This window comes from Kogia breviceps, chromosome 12 (genome assembly GCF_026419965.1).
Source record: "Kogia breviceps isolate mKogBre1 chromosome 12, mKogBre1 haplotype 1, whole genome shotgun sequence".
Taxonomy (NCBI): domain Eukaryota; kingdom Metazoa; phylum Chordata; class Mammalia; order Artiodactyla; family Physeteridae; genus Kogia; species Kogia breviceps.
Window position 1 is genome coordinate 56,999,398 of NC_081321.1, and position 19,276 is coordinate 57,018,673.

The window sequence follows — 19,276 nt, forward strand, 5'->3', positions numbered from 1 at the left end:
AAGCCGTTACAGATTTTTTCATCATAGGCCTAGAATATCCTGAGTTCACAAATTACAAAGTTTTTTCCATTTCAGAGGTAAAGTACCAACCTAGGGCCCTCTAATTCCTATAAGAGTTTTAAGATGGAGTTTCTTTTAACTCAGAAACAGCAGTTATGGAAGCAGTGGGTTTTTATTTTCTAAAGGCTTTTGTGACATAGAAGTGGAGATTTTTGTAATGTACATAACAGGTAACTGTGTAGAAATTGTCTTAAGTGCTTAGAATTTTAAAATCCATTTTAGTAGCCTTTTGTTTTTCTTTGAAGAAGGATAATTATGTGTGCTGGTTTTTCTTTTACTCTCCTCAAGTCAGAATCCATTCTTTACCTGCTTGGAGGCCATGGGACTTAGCCTTGCTAACTGCCTAACAGCTCCCTGTGGACTGGTTTCCTGTGGTTTAATTCAGGAGGCACTGGTAGGATATGGGGAGAGGGAATTGGTATTTTCTTCCTGGTTTTGCTCTTTGTCTCTGGAATTGGCTGCATCCCTGCGAGACCTACCAGTATAGCTCTCTGGGCAAGCCCTCATTTCATGACTCAGCTCTTACTGCATTTTGGTAACATTTCTGTTCCCACTTCACTCAGCCTTATGGGTGGGGCTGGCGGCTGCTGTGACTCATGCCAAATACAATCACTTGTATTACCCCGATCTTTCTCCCCTTAATTCTGTTTAGTAATAGTTCCTTTGTGAAAAATCTCTTTGTAAATTGTATGAGGTGAACGCATTTTCTTGTCAGGACCCTGACTCATAGAAGTCAATAGAATACGTTGTATGAAATTCTTTTCCGAAGTCTGCCTTGTCTTGTACCTACTCTGGTGTTTTAGAGTATTGCTAGAGCAGAAACGTAAAGAGGGCTTAACCTTTTTTTAATCATAGTATTATTGTAGAACATTGTTGATTCCCAATATGAATAAAGAGTAAAGATTTTCAAATTGTGAGCGGTACATAACACCTCTTTCAAAGAGGTATTGAAAAAACTATATGAATAAATCTACACAAGACCGTGAGAATAGTGCCTGACCTACAGTAGTGCTCCGTAAGTGTCAGTGTGTCCCCCTGTCCTGTGGCCTTGGTGCAGGATAAAATCTCCAAAATTCAAGTAATGTGGTCGAATTATACCAGCCACTGGGGATTCAAAGATAAATATCACCTGTTTCGTGTTCTCAGAAGTGGACAGTCCAGAAAGGGGGAAAAGCATGTAAACTTACTTGTGGGGTTTGTTTGTTTTTTTTTTAATTTTTGCAGCACGCAGGCCTCTCTCTGTTGTGGCCTCTCCCGTTGTAGAGCACAGGCTCCGGATGTGCAGGCTCAGTGGCCATGGCTCACGGGCCCAGCCGCTCCTTGGCATGTGGGATCTTCCCGGACCGGGGCACGAACCCATGTCCCCTGCATCGGCAGGCGGACTCTCAACCACTGCGCCACCAGGGAAGCCCTTAACTTGTTTTTTAATGGCATTAATATTCTTTCTAAGATAGAGTACAGGGTGTATCTTTTTTTTTTTTTTTTTTTTTTTTACAGTGGCAAAGGCAGTAAATTATCTAGCAGACACACACCCATGTCTTCAGTCTCATGTCTCTTTTGCCCTCGTGACATGAGTGGGTTTAGTGCCAAGGAATAGTCTCACATTTTCATGCACTCTGGTGATTTTGCAAATTCTAGAATAACAGGCAGAGGGCAAAGTATATTCGTTTAGAAGTTTAAAAAAATGAATTCTTGGTAATATATCTGTTTTCCTGTATATGTAAACCAGAAGTGTTTGACCACTTTGCAGTTATATTTCTTATATTCAAGACTAGAGATAATATTGAAAATTTTGGGGGCTTCCCTGGTGGCGCAGTGGTTGAGAGTCTGCCAATGCAGGGGACACGGGTTCGTGCCCCGGTCCGGGAAGATCCCACATGCCGCGGAGCGGCTGGGCCTGTGAGCCATGGCCGCTGAGCCTGCGCGTCCGGAGCCTGTGCTCTGCAACGGGAGAGGCCACAACAGTGAGAGGCCCGCGTACCGCAAAACAAACAAACAAACAAACAAAATATATTGAAAATTTTACTGAGAGAAAAAGCTTTTTTTGTTCAATTGCTATTTATGTTTATTTCCTTCAAACAAGGAGTTATACTGATTGTACGGTAAATAAAAGTATTGTACTGCCATGGTATAACACTTAGTAAACGAACATGTTAAGTAAACATTAGCCATCACCTGCCAATCACTGTTCCATGCACTTCATACACAGTAATTTGTTTAAACTTGACAGGGCCCTGAGGCAGAAACTGTTACCACCTTACTGATGACAAAACTGAAACACACAGGTAGGTAACTGACCAGTAAATGTACAAAGGTGGGATGTGATCTCAGGTAGTTTGAAGGGCCATGCTCTTAACCATTGTAGTACACTGCCTCCAGGTTACTGTGTGTAGGATATGGGCTTTTAGTTGATTTTTAGAGCACAAGCTGACTTTTCAAGTGTGAAATTGCAAACTTAGTGTTGTTTTAGGACAAAAACAAACCTCGGGAACGTCCTTAAAATCCATGTTAAAGATTTTAGTTGGCATCATTCATATTTGTCGAAGCTAAAATCCTACATAAACTTCTAGAAGAGATTTTCCTCTGATGCACTTTGGGTTTCAGGACTTTTAAAAGTAAAAATGTTGGGGATTCCCTGGTGGTCCAGTGGTTAAGGCTTGGTGCTATCACTGCCATGGCCTGGGTTCAATCCCTGGTTGGGGAACTAAGATTTTAGCAGGTCGTGCAGTGCACCAAAAAAAAAAAAGTAAAAAAGTTAACGTTTGGTGCTTCAGCATTTTTCCTTTTTTAAGTTTATAATTATGTTAGAATTTCAAGAAAACATGAGAGGGTTATGGAAATGTAAATATTCATTTACATAGTCAATTTATAAAATTGATTGAAATCCTATAGTGAAAACTTGGACAGCAAAATTCGTGGTGAACACTTAACCATGTTGTTTAAGAAGTGTTTATTTGTTGTGTATTGGTTATTTTAGAACAAAGTTTAATTATGTGTCAGAATGTTTATAATTTGATATCTGTTTCAGACTAGTTAGCTCATTAGATGAAAGTTTTGTAGGTCAAATGGCTACAGCTTATGGCTTCCTAGGAGGGGGAAGAGAGGGTCAAAAGAAAATCATAGCCATTGTGAATACAGCTCAGAAGGCAGTCTTGTTGGCAGAAAGTTTCTAGTATCAACTGAGTATAGTGTAATTGCAGTCATTAGGAATGAGTAAATAGACTAAATCCTAGCTGTCTAATAGAAATCTGGACTCATTGTTAAAGGAGTTAAGTATTTGACAATTTAGTGATTAAAAGGACCCTTTGGCAGTCTGATCAATGGGTTGTAGATACTCTACAGACTGGGAGGTGGTGACAGGAAGAGATTATGTGAAACCATGAAACTTTCTTCCTCTGGTTTAGCAAGAAATAATTGTGGTAGGAAAACATGATAATAGTCTGCTGTATAATGTCATTTAAGAACCAAACTTTGCTGGGTTAAGTTGCTTTTATGGCAAAAGTACTTTTTAAAAGCTAAATTCAATATGTTTTAGTTAAGATGACACTTTTGTGTCCTTGACTGCTGAAAGAGTTCAAGAACATAAAAGGATTGTGTTACTAAACTACCCACTGACAGCAGTTTGTTTAAAAGTGATGTATTCATGGGGAGAAGAAAAGGTCATGATTAACATACTTCAGAGAAATAGCGGCCTGAATACCTAGGTTTATACACCGACCATCAAAAGATTTTATCTACAAAAATCAAAACAAATCAGAGCAAGGGCAGAGATACTGATGCTGAAGAGGCAGACACTTCCTATATATACCACAACCTGCAATTCCAATTTCCAAATGCATGTTGCAAGCGAACAGATTTCTCACCTACAACTTTGAACCTAATATGATTCTGGAAATGTGGTCCCTGCAGGGCAAGAGATTCAATTCAATTCTGGTTCATTTCGTGAGTAAACAGGAGGGCTCTGCTCCACAGAGGCAGCCAGTCACAACGAGGCTTGATTTTGATGCGACTGCACTGCCAAGGAGAGGTTCTGTTTTCTAGATGACTTTCAGCATTGCCAGTGACAATCTACAGCTGGGAGCAGACCTTTGGCCAAATCTTTCAAGGAAAATGAGCGAAATCAGCATGAACCACTGTCAAGTTTAAGGTGGCAGCTGGATTCCACCAGGAGGCATTCGCAGCAGGAGTGTCTTCTCAGCAGCCGCTAAATTTCAGGGGAAAAGCTTCTTGAGCCTTTGCAACAACAAAGAGTCTGAATCGGACTGACTAGGTAGACATGTCATTTTTAAGTGGCCTGAATCGGTAATGTCTTCTTACCATTTATGGTCATTCATAGTAAGAAAATACATCCTGCAAAGGGCTGGAGACAGGCCCCCTGAACTTTTAGATGAGCTCTATAACAAATACCTTATTTGAGGGGCTCATTGGGCTCATGACCATCCACTCCTGGAGACTGGAGGAGGCCAAAGGGTCCCCAGCCTTTCTTGCTCTTCAGTGTTTCAAAATACCTGCTTGGAGGGGGGCTGATTCTCCTGCAAAGAAGTTGTCACGCTACCTATAGCACACAATTCCCTCTGGGAGAGATGTTGGCCTTGAGTATTTTCTTGGTGTGAGGTAGGCATTTCATCTGACTCTATTCCATTTTCCACTGGCAGAGCTGCCCCACCTGTCCCGGAGCAGTCCTTTGCATTCTAATGGAGAGGTCTCCAGAAGATGATGGAGTTGGGTCCTTGGCATTGACCTACACCTGAAACTTCTCAGGAGTTGGTAGGCGGAAGTGGAGGAGGCAGGGCAGGCACTTGTGCCTCCTGGCTCTCCTGCCTGGCCAGTGCGTAGCGCCTGGCTTTTCTGGGGTCAGGCTCTGGGGTCTCCTCCGCCCATCTTCCCACGCGACGCACCCCTTTGGCCACCTTGGGTGCATTCCTGCAAGGATTGTGGTCATAGATGACCAGCTTCAGGCTTGACAGGTGGGCCATGCTGGGGAAGTATCGGATGCTGTTCCAGTCCACATCGATCACCTCCAGGGAAGGCATGTGAAGCAGCACAGGGGGGAAGTCTGTCAGCAGGTTGCCTGAGAGCCAGATGGTCCTCAGCTCCCGGAGGCGCCGGAGCTGGCCTGGCAGCAGACGCAGGGCGTTGGAGCCAGCATGCAGAGTCTTAAGGAGACTCAGCTCACACACCACATCTGGCAGGTGGGTGAGGTAATTGGCCTCGACCCACAGGGTCTGGAGATTCTGGAGCAGGCTCAGCTCACCGGGGAGGTCGCAGAGTTTGTTGTTGCCCAGGTAGAGGATGCAGAGCTGTTTCAAGGTACATACGACCTGGGGCAGAGCCTTGAAGTTGTTGAAATCCAGGGCCAGGATCTGCAGATTTTGCAGCTGCCCCAGCTCCGGAGGCAAGCTGTTGAGGCGATTGTCACTCAGGTAGAGCTTGGCCAGCTGCTGGAAGGAGCACACGTGCACTGGGAAGTGGCGGAGCAGGTTCCCGCTCAGATCCACCGTCTTGTCCAGCGGCATCTCCCGGAGGTCTCTGACCATGTAGTTCTGGCAGCGGTCAGCTGGGACGAAGGCTGCGAAGGCCCTGATGGTGTTCCCCATGGCAAGCCGCAGGCCGCTGACCCTGGGGCTGCTGCCTCTGCCCTGAGGCCTGTCCTCCCCTCATTATAACCTGGGGATTGCGTGACAGAAGCCAGTCACTGCAACAGAGAGAAGTGCTCCTGATAGCGACTTGAGTGTTGGGTGACAGGCAGGGTCCTGGAGGCTGGGTCTCAGATACTTGCTTTCAGTTGCCTAAGCCCCAGTCCTCTTTATCTACATTTTTTTGTTTGTTTGTTTCAAATGGAAAATAGCTTCACTGTTTTTTCTAATGATAAAACTTGAGACATTACAAAAGGTGGAAAAGAAGAAAGTGAGAACAACCATAGTCACACCCACCAGGGGTAAAGTTTTATTTAACAGATGTCCTCCAGCCTTTTGCTACACGTAATCAATTTGTTTAAAAAAAATACACTGTTTAGGAGTCTTGTTTTTTATCAGAACATATGGACATATTTTAATGTTTGCAGGTTTCCATGCAATTATTTTAAACACCCACAAAGCATTGCATTATATGGATGCACTGTAAACAGGTCTCTGTTGTTGGGCATCTAGGTTGCTTACAATGTGTCGCTGTTATAAATATCCTTGTACATAGTGTGAGCCGTTACCCACTAATTTCTTTCGGAAATATCCTTAGAAGTGTTACTGGGTCAAAGATATGCATCCTTTAAAGGCATTTCGTTGGTCGTGTCTCCCCACTAACCCCACCAGATGTGAACGAGTGTATATGCTCCACAAGTGTCCATTTTCTTATTTCTTCATTCTTACCAGTTAGTGGTTTTCTACACTTAAAAAAATTTGCCTTTGACAAAGGACAAGTAGAAAAACAGAAGAAAGAGAAGAGGAAAAGCAGCCTTCTAAAGCTTAAATAAATGAGGGTGTATTCCTACAATGTGTCTGTGTGGGATGTGGCTCACTGCCCCTCGAAGGTTTGAGCTTCCTTCCATAGAGCTGAGTTACTGTGGGAAGAAGCTGTCCATCTGGGACATTTCCTAGTACTGGTCTAGGGCAGTCAGGCTAATTCTGGCCAATGGAAGTGAGCAGAAGTGGTATAAAACATTTCTAGGCCAGGTTCATTTAAAACCTCACCTTCCTCCACACTCTTTCCCCATCTAATACCCAGGGTGACCTTAGAAGCCACCAAGTATGTGGAAGTCATATGTTGAAGTCCTGGGTATCCTGGATCTCTGAATACCTGCTAGGGTCAGAACACCTCCCCTCCCCCACGCACTCACTACCGCCAATTGGATTTAGGTAAATGAGAAACTTCAATTGTGTTAAGCCGTGCGTGGAGATCTGGGGGCTTATCCCTTACCTATCTTTTTTTTTTTTTTTTTTTTTTTTTTTTGTGGTAGGCGGGCCTCTCACTGTTGTGGCCTCTCCCTTTGCGGAGCACAGGCTCCGGACACGCAGGCTCAGCAGCCGTGGCTCACGGGCCCAGCTGCTCCGAGGCATGTGGGATCCTCCCGGACCGGGGCACGAACCCGTGTCCCCTGCATCGGCAGGCAGATTCTCAACCACTGCGCCACCAGGGAAGCCCCTCCCTTACCTATCTTAATGAACAGAGCAGTTGTTAAAAATTAGATAAATCTTTATATATTGATGTGCAAAGATATTCAGGATAAATGAAGGGCAAAAAAACAAGTTTCAGAACTTTTTTACCATCCCATCTGGGAAAAAATATGCATATATTCTTGCATATACCTAAAAGTATCTGTAAGACAGAACAGTGATTATCTCTAGGGAATCTGGCTGAAGGTTTGGGGGTGATAGGAATGCTGACTCTTCCATTTACACCCTCTTGTATTGTTTGATTTTTAAAAAACTATATACATGTATTACTTTCAAAAACTCTATTCCAAAAGAAACTGATTGTTTCCATTTCCAGAAGAAATGGGTTGTTTCCATTTCTAGCAGCCTGTCTGCTGTCTGGATAGAGTGCCAGGTTTGGGGGGAAGGCTTGGTACACCATTTAACCTTCTCCAGTGCCTTTACTGCTAAATTGCTTATAATAGACTGAACAGAGCAATACAGGAGCATTCCATGTGAATGGCCATTCTACAGAGCTATTTGGCAATGCAGCATCACTACCCACCTTCTTCTCAGTCATGATGAAAGCCAGTGTCCTTGGACTTTCTAAACATTGAATGTCAAGGGCTATTATCTTAAGCCCTCTCCTTGCTTTGCTGATTTGTCCTGTAATAACTAGCCTCTCAACAGGTACTGTGCTTTGGCTCTATATTTAGCATGGTCAGTGGTGACCACAAATGGTCATGAAGCTGCTGCCCTGATGTCCCTAGAAATGATAACAATAATAATTGCTACCATTATTATTTACAACAGTGCTAAGCACTGAACTGGTGCTTTACATATACTATCTCTTCTCACAACTCCTGCCAGGTAAATATTTTTTATCCTCAATTTCCAGATGAGAAAACTGAGGCTTAGAGAGGTTTAAAAATAACATCAAATATTTATTGAGCACCTATTGTGTTCTAGATGCAGGGAATCTGGTGGCTAACAAGATAGAAAGGATCCTGATCTCACAGAGTATACAGTTCTGTCAGAGTGGAGTTAGGTCACACCAGTTGACAAACTACCCTCACACACACTTCCACTCAGCACTTTAATGCCAGCCCCTAAATATGAGCAGTTAGCTAAGGATAACCACACACGAGACAAGCCTTCTACGTGAGAGATGGAGATTGAAATAAGCAGAGTAAAAGAAATCAAGAAACAAAAACAATGGAGAGAGCAGAAGAAATTCTTAACTAATTTTACTGCAGTATTTTCAGAGAGTTAACTCTAACACTTGTGTGCTGCTTACAGTATTATTAGCTCACTTAATTCTTACAACCCTAAAATGTAGGCACTTGTGAGATAATAGAAAATATATATATTGGTTTCTACCCCTGTTTCCTGGTACAGAGCTCCTAAAACCCTTGTGATTTCCTGTGTGATAAGACCACTAGGAGCATCTCTTGTTCTAATATTTGGTCTTTGAACCCGTCCAAACACAGGTCTGCTAAAACCCTTGTAAATTCCTAAGTGATAAGAACACTAGTAGCACATGTGTTCTAATGAGGAACTCTGGGTGGGCTCCCGGGTGGCTACTGGATAGGGGCTGGTCACCGGAAAGACAGAGTCATGATTAGAAGCTTGGAATGTTCGTTCCCACTCTGCCATCGTCCAGAGAAGGCAGAGGGGCTGGAAATAGAGTTAATGATGGTTCATGCCTACGTGAGGGACGTCTCATAAAATCCCAGTACTAGGGGGCTCTGGGAGCTTCCAAGTGGGTGAACACATCCACACTGGGAGGATAACATACCCCAATGCCACGGGGACAGAGGATCCTGTGCTCAGGACCCTTCCAGACCTCGCCCAATGTTTCTTTTCATCTGATTATTCATCTATATCCTTTATCATATTCTTTTACAAACTGGTAAACATAAGTGTTTCCCAGAGTTCTGTGAGCCGCTGGCAGGAGGGTGCATTGCTGTGCCAGGGGAGGGTGGAGGGTCCCAAAAGAACCTCCAGGAACCAGCCAGCATTTGAATATCTGCCATAACAGAAAACAAGTTTCCGCCAAAGGAGAACTAAAACTGCGTCTGGTCACCGCTCTCTCCTGCTGGACCCAACCCCCAGGGGATCGAGGGGGAGGGAAGGGGGAGGAGAGAAGGAGGTGGAGCCTAGGGAGTAAAAGAAAAGACTGTGTCTCCTACCTCTAGTGCCAACTCCTTTCTGTTTGTCAGTCCTCAAGCCACAGGCCAGGCCTCAGCTGGGCAGAAAGAAGTTTGAAATTGGATGAGATGTTAAAATGTTGAGGTAGACTTGACTAAATGTTTAAATATCTGAAAGTGTCAAGAAAGCTGTAGGATCTGCCCAAGCTGCTCTCCGGGGCTTGGGGTAGGAACACGCAGGAGTGTGTGTGAGAGAAGAGGTAGGAAGAATATGGCTGATCTTCACTACACTCTACTGGATTCAGCCCCCATGATATGCTGGTATAAAATTAGCAAAGTGGCCCCTAGAAGAACAGCCTATATCAAAAGGAGAACACACTCTCGTGCACAGATATACACATCCCAATGAAAAGACAATCCATGTTGCAAGAGACATCCAGAAAACTCTTGAAAACAGAAAACATAAAGTGAATTGTGTTCCAGTAATTAGCTTTGAGGTACAGCTGGCTTTTCCTTTGTTAGAATTCATGGGGACCATGGTGCCAGATGCTGAGAAGGGTGTCCACTGCCAGAGTCCTGGGCCTTCACGAAGGGTGATCCGGAAGCAAGCTCATCCTCCTCAGGCCTGAAACCAAACCTAGACTCCTGTCTGACCATGTGCACCTGTTGGTTTTGACTCCAGACTCCTCCACTGAGGTGTCTGCACAAAAATTTTGTCTAGAACTAAGTGATGTTGGGTCTTCGGATGCTTCCAGGTTCAGTTCTAGTATTAGGATTCTTAATTGCCATGCAATAAAAAAAAGCATCTTTGGATGATTCAGTGAACAGGAATTTATGACAAGGTGTCAGGATGGTCACAGATTCCCTGGGTACCCTGAGGAACCTGGCTTGGATGCTACAGCCAGGATCATGTCCTAACTCAGTGCAGAACTGGCACCCCTGGGCTCAGCCCCTCTGCTTCTCCCTTTGACTCCCTGGTGCTGAACACTGCCCCTAAACCTGGATGTAGCCACGTTTCCCCTGACCCCCGCAAAGGGATTTTTCATAGGCCCTGCTTCTTTGCATCACTGGCAGTTGAATCTGATGGAGAGATCTCACTGGCCACATGCTCACCCTAACCTAAGGGAGGCTAAGGTTGAGGTTTTGGATTCTGTGGTGGGGGGGGCCTTTTTCCACCACCAAGATTCCTAAAGTGAGAAATTCCCCAAACACAGGAAGGTGAGTTGTATACTGACAGCCAAAAAGAATCACAGATACCCATCAAAACTAGCCTGTAGTTTTACTCCGACCCTCCCGTGGCTGTCTGACCCTGCACAGTTCATTTTTCTTCCTATATCTACAGGACTGTTGCGAGCAGTTTATTGAAGCAGACTTAATTAATATGGAATATATGTGGATTTCCCAGAGCTGAAACATGGCTAGTTTCCTAAACAATTGTGTAATGTTAAAAGACTGAATGGAAGGATTATAATCTTAAGGCCTTCAAAAGAATCCAGGAACATTCAGTGTGACAGCTGTATCAGCAGATGATAATACTACTTACTCGGGGAAAATGGTATGTCAATTTAACATTAATGGGTAAGAACTATTTCCATCAGTTACTAATAAACGTTTATTGAAATGAAATGAAAGCAATCTATCAAAACAGGACTCCTACTAGGTAGCATTTTGTTAGCCTGGTTCTGTTATGTACTTAAAAGGAAAAAAGAAAAGATTTCATATTACTATAATCTATAATTGAGATTTATGATTAATTCTGACTTTTACTATCTTATTATGGTTTATGAGATGGCAGTAGAGTTTAGTATTAAAAGCAAAGGTTTTGGGCTTCCCTGGTGGCGCAGTGGTTGAGAGTCCGCCTGCCGATGCAGGGGACAGGGGTTCGTGCCCCGGTCCGGGAGGATCCCACATGCCGCGGAGCGGCTTGGCCCGTGAGCCATGGCCGCTGAGCCTGCGCGTCCGGAGCCTGTGCTCCGCAACGGGAGAGGCCACAGCAGTGAGAGGCCCGCGTACCGCAAAAAAAAAAAAAAAAAAAAAAAAAAGAAGAGGGTTTCCCTGGTGGTGCAGTGGTTGAGAATCTGCCTGCCAATGCAGGCGACACGGGTTCGAGCCCTGGTCTGGGAAGATCCCACATGCCACGGAGCAACTAGGCCCGTGAGCCACAACTACTGAGCCTGCGCTCCTCAACAAGAGAGGCCGCGATAGTGAGAGGCCCGCACACTGCAATGAAGAGTAGCCCCCGCTCGCCGCAACTAGAGAAAGCCCTCACACAGAAACGAAGACCCAACACACCCCAAAATAAATAAATAAATAAATAAGCTTTAAAAAAAAAAAAAAGATAACATTTGGGGTGAGGTCTGTAGGTTCCCTTGAACCAAAGGGTATATATTTGTGTGTGTGTATGTGTGTATATGTGCATATCTGCGTATTTATGTGGGTATGTGTGTATGAATGTATTGCACATGTGTGTATAGGTGTGTATGTGTGCATCCCTGCAAGTGTATTTATATGTGTATGTATATATGTGGTTTGCATGTATGTGGGGTGTGTGTGTGTGTGTGTGTGTGTGTGTGTGTGTGTGTATGTGTGGTCCCTTGAAAATCTTTTCAGGCCAGCTCCTGTTCTTCAGGTCTCAGCTTAATGGGCATTTCCTCAAAGAGGATCTCCCTGACCACCTTATTTGAGCTGGCCTCCACTCCCCAGTTTCTCTCCACTTAGCTCTTACCACAATTTGTGATTGTTTTATTTACTTCTTAGTTCTCTTGTTCTCTTGCTGCAGGAGACCTGCCTGAAGGCAGGGCTTGTGCCAATTCTATTCACTGTTGAATTCTCAGCACTAACGACAGCACCTCAAACGAAGTGGGCATTAATTTACTCAACAAATAAGGACAGAATTCCCTGCCTTCCTGGAGCATTTGAATGAAAGAATGAGTAATGTATTACTCTCAGTTTGATAATGTAAACTCAAATTACTGGTAGCCAGTGACTTAATATATTTATGAATCCATAGATTTTTTTTTCCCTACCATTGATGATCACTGAGGTAAAAGAGAGTGGCTCTGAGAAAGACTCAGAATTTATTGAGAATAGTTAACAAGATATACACAGGGTTGGAAAAACCTGGAAAGGAACACATATTTGCTTGGCAACCTGTAGGATAAACTCCAATTTTGTGCTTTCCTAGAGCACAATGCTGGGATGAAGACGAGATTTCCCCTGAGAGTTCAGCCTACCACTGTGAAATGTGCCTGCTCTGTGGACTTGCCCACAGCTGGATTCCAGAGAAGTCTCCCAAAGTACTCTGTGAAGTTGATTAGATTCTCACTCAACGTCGAACTGCTGGAATCTGTTCAGTAGCATTGTTGAGCTAAGACACTTATTCTGAGAAAGAGGGCTTCTGAAGTGAGCAGTGAAGTGATACACGAACCGTAAAGGAGTTCCATCAACTCGATTCACAACTCACGGGTGGAGAGCCAGGGGGAAATGAACAGAAGTAGGAAAGGCAGCCTTTTTATAGCCTGCGTGTGAGTGAAAGGAACCAAAGCCAGGAAGATGGACCTCGAGGGGACTCAATCCCTAGGAACAAGCAATGAGGGATATGCTCTCTGAAGCTGCATTTCTTGACGGCCCTGGATAACGGGCCTTACTCGTGATTACAGCTGAAGGCCATTTCAGTGATCATCTGCCCCCTGCTTTATGGAGTAGGATTTGCTATCAGAACATGGCTCAGTCCTTCTTACTTCATTGGCATGTTTCCTGGCTCTATAAGGTTTAGTGCAGCCCTTTGAGTAAATAGGTCCTTCTAGTTTATCAGCCTTTGCCAGTGGTTTTTAACTAGTGGTGGGCTTGCCCTTCAGGAGACAGTTGGCGATGTCTGAAGACAGTTCTGGTTGTCACAGCTGAGAGAGAGAGTGCTCCTGGCATCTGACAGGTAGAGGCCAAGGACCCTGCTAAACATTCTCCAATGCACAGGACAGCGCCCACAGCAAAGAGTTATCTGGCCCAAAATGTCAGTAGTGCCAAGGTTACCCTGGGTTATCCTAAAGCCGGAAGTTTTCTTGCAGGGAAATGCATCACTGTAACTGGAAAATGGGTACAACAGCTAGTATTTCATCTTCTTGACTAGAATCCTTTTTTTTTTTCAGTTGTAGGGAAGATTTTCTTTCAATTTAATAAAGAGAGGTAAGATTGACTAGAAATACCCCATATTTAAGTATATTTTCATAAATGTCCTTTGGCATTTTTGATACTCCTAGATCTTCCTGATAAGTAAAGGGTTGATAATAGGAAAGCAGCTTTGGGTTTCGACCTGTGAAATTTGAATTAACTTAAACCTTATGAAGGAATCACGAAGTCTCTTGGAAGCTTTTTTTTGTTTTTTGGGGGAGTGGGGGGTAGGGGAATAGCAGGTGTATACATCTTTTAATGTGTTTTCCAGTAGAAATTATGCTATAAATGGTGATATCCCAGGTTAATCTCTAAGGGTTGTCTTAACCCGTAGAACAGAAGTGTGCTGGTGATGCAGTGATGGCAGTCTTACTGACTATTGTGTGTAAGATGGTTTCTGAGGAAACGGATTCTGAGCTGCAGCTCAAGCATCAGTCCAGTAGCTAGAGGTGACTTCAGAGGATGGTAGATGCTACTAAACTCTGGGGCCACCTGGAGCTGGGCACATTGCTGCCTCAATGCAACCAGGATTCTGTCAACAAGGAAGAAAGGAGAGGTTAGGTAGGAAACCAGCATTGCCTGCCATGGGGACGTCTGATGTGTGTGGGTTGGCAGTTAGGTTTGGAATTTTAGTTCGACCATTTCCTGTCTTTCTGGCCTTGGGGAGCTTGCTGAACCTCTCTGAAAGTCTTTCTACATTTATCAACTGGAGATGATATTAATATCATGGTGGGGATTAAATGACAGTAAATACCTGGAACACAGAAGCTTAATACAGGTCAACTTTTCCCCCTCCCACTGTAAACTTTCTTATCAATACTTGGTTGATGCCACCTCACATCTTTAACGCATGTCAGTATTTGCCCAAGTTTGTGGTCAGCTCTAGCCACATGGTTAAAACTACTGCCAATGTAGAACCTCCTAGGATTGATGGAACAAGCTCATAACTTTGGGAACCAGTGAGCTATCAAAAAGCCTGGTGTGTTGCAAGCTACCACTGAACAAGGACAATGAAACTGGTCCTGGTGGCTCTGGTGTCTTTAAGGTCATCATGGCATGGAGAGCTAAGGGAAGCTTGGCGCAGCTGGAGGCTGTGACATCGTCTCTCCGTGACTGACACCTACCGTCCTCCACACACTGCTGAGTTGATGTTGAAAGAGATGAACTGAAACAGGGTGGGACTGACACCACGAGCTCACTCATCCTTCTCTATCTTTTCAGGATTTCTTTGATCCAAGTTAAGTCCAGCAGACATCATCTTGGAGAAGAAAAGACCTTGGAGGAGTTCATGAAAGGCCACCAGCCGTAAGTTTTTGCTTGTAGACATCTGTGATGCTTCCCTCGGGAAGTCTATTTATAGGAGAGAATGACAGAAGAGCAGTTATGTGATTACAAGACTAGCTTATGTGAGTAGATTGGGGATCTGGAGACGTCTGGCTCTGAAAGGCCACAAACCAACCTGGACTCCCCAGAGGCTGTGTTTTTCTCTTGTTGGAGAGTTTCTTTCTTTAATTCAAAAAAGGTGTTTCTTTGGCCCGACCAGGGATCGAACCCAGGCCCTCAGCGGGGAAAGTGCGGAGTCCTATCCACTGGACCACCAGGGACTTCCCTCTCCCATTTACTTTTGGAAGAAACAGTGGCATGGGCTCAATATTGCTCCATCTCAGGTGTCTTTGAGACAGGAGGGCTTTGTCTGAGTCCTGGTCAGTTAGGATCGTATTGATGGGATGGGGTTGATACTGCGGGAGGGGGCTCCAGACTTAGACTCTGCAGATCTGTGTTTTCATTACTCTGTGACCTTGGGCAAGTTGTTGAACTTCTCACTCTTCTTTCCCTCATCTGGAGACAAGAGAGTTGGACCAGGTGGTCCCTAAGGTCCCCATCAAGCTTGGCAGCAGGGACTTCCCACTGCATCACTTTGGGGTCATCAGACATGTATCACTCAGCTGCGAATGCAGGGAAGTGTGGGGTAAATGGAGTGGGGACTGTGCTTAGAAAAACATCGTTTTTGCTTCAGTTTAAATTCCAGGACACTAAGTTAAAGCAGCAAAGAGCTTGACCCAGTCTCCTTTTGTGTAATCCCCTCCAAGACAGAGGGCCAGCATGACAAATGAAAAGAAGATGTATAGGGTTTGGAGTCCGAAAAATTTGAGTTTGCTTATCAGCTCTACCATTCAGTGGGCAGAAGGTAAACAAAAGCTCTAAGCCTTAGTTCACTTACCTGCAAAATTGGAATAATAACACCTACAGCATGGGATTGTCCCAAAGTCAATACAATAATGTGTTTAAAGTATTTTGCACACAGAAGATGCTTGAAAAGCGTTGATATTATTATCCTCTTATTATTAATGTTATTATTAGCTGTTGGGTTACGTTTATTCCGAGGAGTTCTAATAGATGCCCAAGTGAGCTGAGCCCTGAGCCAGCTCTGGGGCTGTTTCTCTCAATTCCTGGGCCCTATCGGGCTTCCTGGTTTGGTGTTGGGAAGACCTAAAACTGACCGGGCCAACTCTACATCCTTTTGGTTCACTGTCTACTCTCCCAACTCCTCCTCCCACTATGATGATTAAAACATAAATTAATTCTACGGTCTCTCAAGCAGATATTTGCTTCCTTACAGCAAAAAAAAAAAAAAAAAAAAAAAAAAAAAGTCCCTTTATTGGCCTTAAATGGTATTCTTTGAAATGTTGGCAAGATGCTATCGTTTGAATAGTCTTATGTCCTCCTTATGTACAATGTCTTATGCCTCCCTTCCTGGGGCAGAAAGCAGTATCACACCGGCTTCTCTCAGCTGGGGAATGAGCTGGCATTTTATAAGTCCTTTGATTAAAAGTTTTCGATGGTGGTCTACAAACCTGCAGAAAATGAGCCCTAAGGCAAACCAGTGGATGTGGCTTGTGGTTCAGCGGCTATATCTTGGGACAGAGCTGGCTTGCTCCTTTGTCAGAAAAACAGCCCTGAAAAGAATGCCTTTCTCTAAAAATAGGACAGTTGGAGGCATAGCTGCACCAGCAGATAGTCTTCCCAGCGGCTTTGGGACAGGCCAGCTGATAAAGCTTTCTGCTCCGGGTGCCCCAGATTACTCACAGCTGTTTGCCAGACCAAAGGGCGCTGGGGGTGCTGGCCTCACACCACACGTCAGGTGCTCCTCATCACACACTACCCGGGAGGCAGCCGTCGCCTTCATCAGCTATGGAGCCTTGCCCGCCCTCTAGAAGGGATGAGGGAGGGCTGGCAACCTGAACAGTAGGCACATTCCAAAACCCGGCAACCTCTCTGTTTTACTTTATATGTATATATTTTTTTCTTTTTTCCTTCAATCAAAAGTTGGGTTTCCCTTCCATTAGAAGTTGGGAGATGGTATAATGCGATGGTTAAAGGGGTGCACTCTGGAGCCACGCTCCTGGATTTGAAGCCTGGGTTTTATGTGGTTTTCTAATTAATACACTATTTTTAAGAGCCGTTTTGGGTTCACAGAAAAATTGAGCAGAAAGTACAGAGAGTTCTCATCTACCCTGCCGCCCCCAACCTCCCCCATTATGGACATCCTACACCACAGTGTATGTTTGTTACAATCAATGAACTCACATTCACACATCATTCTCACCCAAAGTCCATAATCCAATTGGGGTTCACTCTTGGTGTTGTACATTTTGGGTTTGGACAATGTATAATGACATGTATCTCCTGCTGTAGTATCATACAGAATAGTTTCACTGCCCTAAATCTCCTGAGTTCTGCCTATTCATTTCTCCTTCTCCCATAACAGGCAACCACTGATCTTTTTATTGTCTCCGTAGTTTTGCCCTTTATGTCATATCGTGTGTAGCCTCATGCAGTGTGTAGCCTTTTCAGATTGTCTTCTTTCACTTAATAATATGCGGTTAAGTTTCTTCCATGCCTTGTCATGGCTTGATAGCTCATTTCTCTTTAGCACCGACTAATACTCTACTGTCTGGATAAACCACAATTTACCCATTCACCTACTGAAGGACATCTTGGTTACTTCCAAGTTTGGGCAGTTATTTATAAATATCTGTGTGCAGGTTTTTATGTGTATATAGGTTTGAGTAAACATCAGGGAACATGATTGCTGGACTACATGGGAAGAAAATGCTTAGTTTTGTCAAAAACTACCAAACTGTCTTCTAAAGTAGCAATAACATTTTGCATTCTCACTAGCAATGAATGAGAGTTCCTGTTTCTCCACATCCTTGCCAGCATTTGGTATTGTCAGTGTTGTGGATTTTTGAAGGCTTAGATGATCTGAGGCAAGTTACTAAACCTCTTTGCCTTGGTTTCCTAATTTGTGAAACCCGGAAAACAGTAGCACCTCCATTATTGGGTTTTCATGAGGATTAATTAAAGTAACCCATGTAAAGCATGTAGGACTGGGCTGGCCTATGTAAATTCTCAATAACCATTAGCAGTGATGTTTGGATTAGGGTGGATTTCTGTTCTCAAAAGCACTTGAGATTCTTGGGCACAAAATGATGTTTAGGTTAGTGGTGGATTCCACAAAGCTTTTTTTTTTTTTTTTTTTTGCGGTACGTGGGCCTCTCACTGCTGTGACCTCTCCCACCACAGAGCACAGGCTCCGGACGCATGGGCCCAGCCACTCCGCGGCACGTGGGATCCTCCCGGGCCGGGAGACGAACCCGTGTCCCCTGCATCGGCAGGCGGACTCTCAACCACTGCGCCACCAGGGAAGCCCCACAAAGCTATTTTAATAATAAGAGTCAACCGCATGCCATTCACCATGCTGAGGGCTTCATATACTATCTCATTTGAATATTACAGAGTAGATACCAGCATTGCTCTCCATTTTCAGATGTGGAAATTACCACCTAGAGAGGTTGAATCAAGTTAGTTAAGGACACCCAGCTCAGAAGTAGAGTTGGGACTTGAACCTGAGTTTATGCAGTACCAAAGTCCAGCACTTAGCCCCTTGCGACACTGTCCCTAACCTGGCGTCCCTGTCACCTTGCACCTTACAGTCTTCCCAAACCGTTCTCTACTTAAGCAAGAAGCCAGGCCCACATGTTAGAATTAATTGCACCCCAAACTTGACACATTAACATGATTATATTGAAGTCCAGGTCAACTGTTTTGTTCTACTGATGGCTCAGCCAATCTCTGGTCTTTGCACAAGCTGCTCCATGCTTCCCCCACCTCTTCATCTGGCTAGCTCCCACTCCACCCTCGGGTCTCGTCTTAGACATTACTTCCTGCAGTAAGACTTCTGGGTTAGGTGCACTCCTTTGCTCCCTTAGCACCCTCTCTTTTCCCTATTGTAGCTCTTATCACCCTGTATTACAATTTTTTGTCTGGCTCCATGAGTGCAGATACCCCATGGGTCTTGCTCACTGACATATGCCCAGCCCACAGGACGTGGATAGTGGAATGAAAGACTGAATGAGCGTAAGGGGCTGGTGTTGGGTTGCAATATGAGTTTGGTGTATTCTTCTTATAGGCCCAGTCTCTGGGGTTGTCAGCCCTGACACCCGACTGCAGAAATTCACAATGGTGTTTGACTTAGAATCATCCAACTTCTGGGTCCCTTCGTCCTATTGCTTCAGCAAGGCATGCAGTAAGGAATGACATGGATAGGGGAGTTGTAGCACTTGAGTAGACTCTTGGGCAATGAAGTCCTTTTCCCCAACTCACTCTGCAACAAGGCATGGGCCCCAGATGGACTTAACACAGTCTCTGGTCTCTGTGTTCTTCAGGGGTGTCCCACAATGACCTTCCCAGGGTCTCACCTGGGCGTAA

General features: G+C 44.5%; 2 protein-coding genes across 2 annotated transcripts in view; both read right to left on the reverse strand.

Moving 5' to 3' along the window:
* Positions 1-2,069: 2,069 nt before the first annotated feature.
* On the reverse strand, positions 2,070-5,755 carry LRRC10 (leucine rich repeat containing 10). Its single transcript, XM_067009747.1, has one exon. It carries the CDS (start codon positions 5,655-5,657, stop codon positions 4,818-4,820), a length of 840 nt encoding a protein of 279 aa, XP_066865848.1. The 5' UTR covers positions 5,658-5,755; the 3' UTR covers positions 2,070-4,817.
* Positions 5,756-12,432: 6,677 nt separating this feature from the next.
* BEST3 (bestrophin 3) overlaps positions 12,433-19,276 on the reverse strand; it is a 73,576-nt gene continuing 66,732 nt past the window's right edge. The window contains exon 11 of the mRNA XM_067009738.1: positions 12,433-14,854. Within this exon, the coding sequence (XP_066865839.1) occupies positions 14,759-14,854 (96 nt within the window). The 3' untranslated portion in view covers positions 12,433-14,758. The remainder of the gene's footprint in view (positions 14,855-19,276) is intronic.

Coding starts and splice junctions, on each gene's coding strand:
- LRRC10 (XM_067009747.1), bottom strand. CDS start 5,657: ATGGGGAACACCATCAGGGCCTTCGCAGCCTTCGTCCCAGCTGACCGC.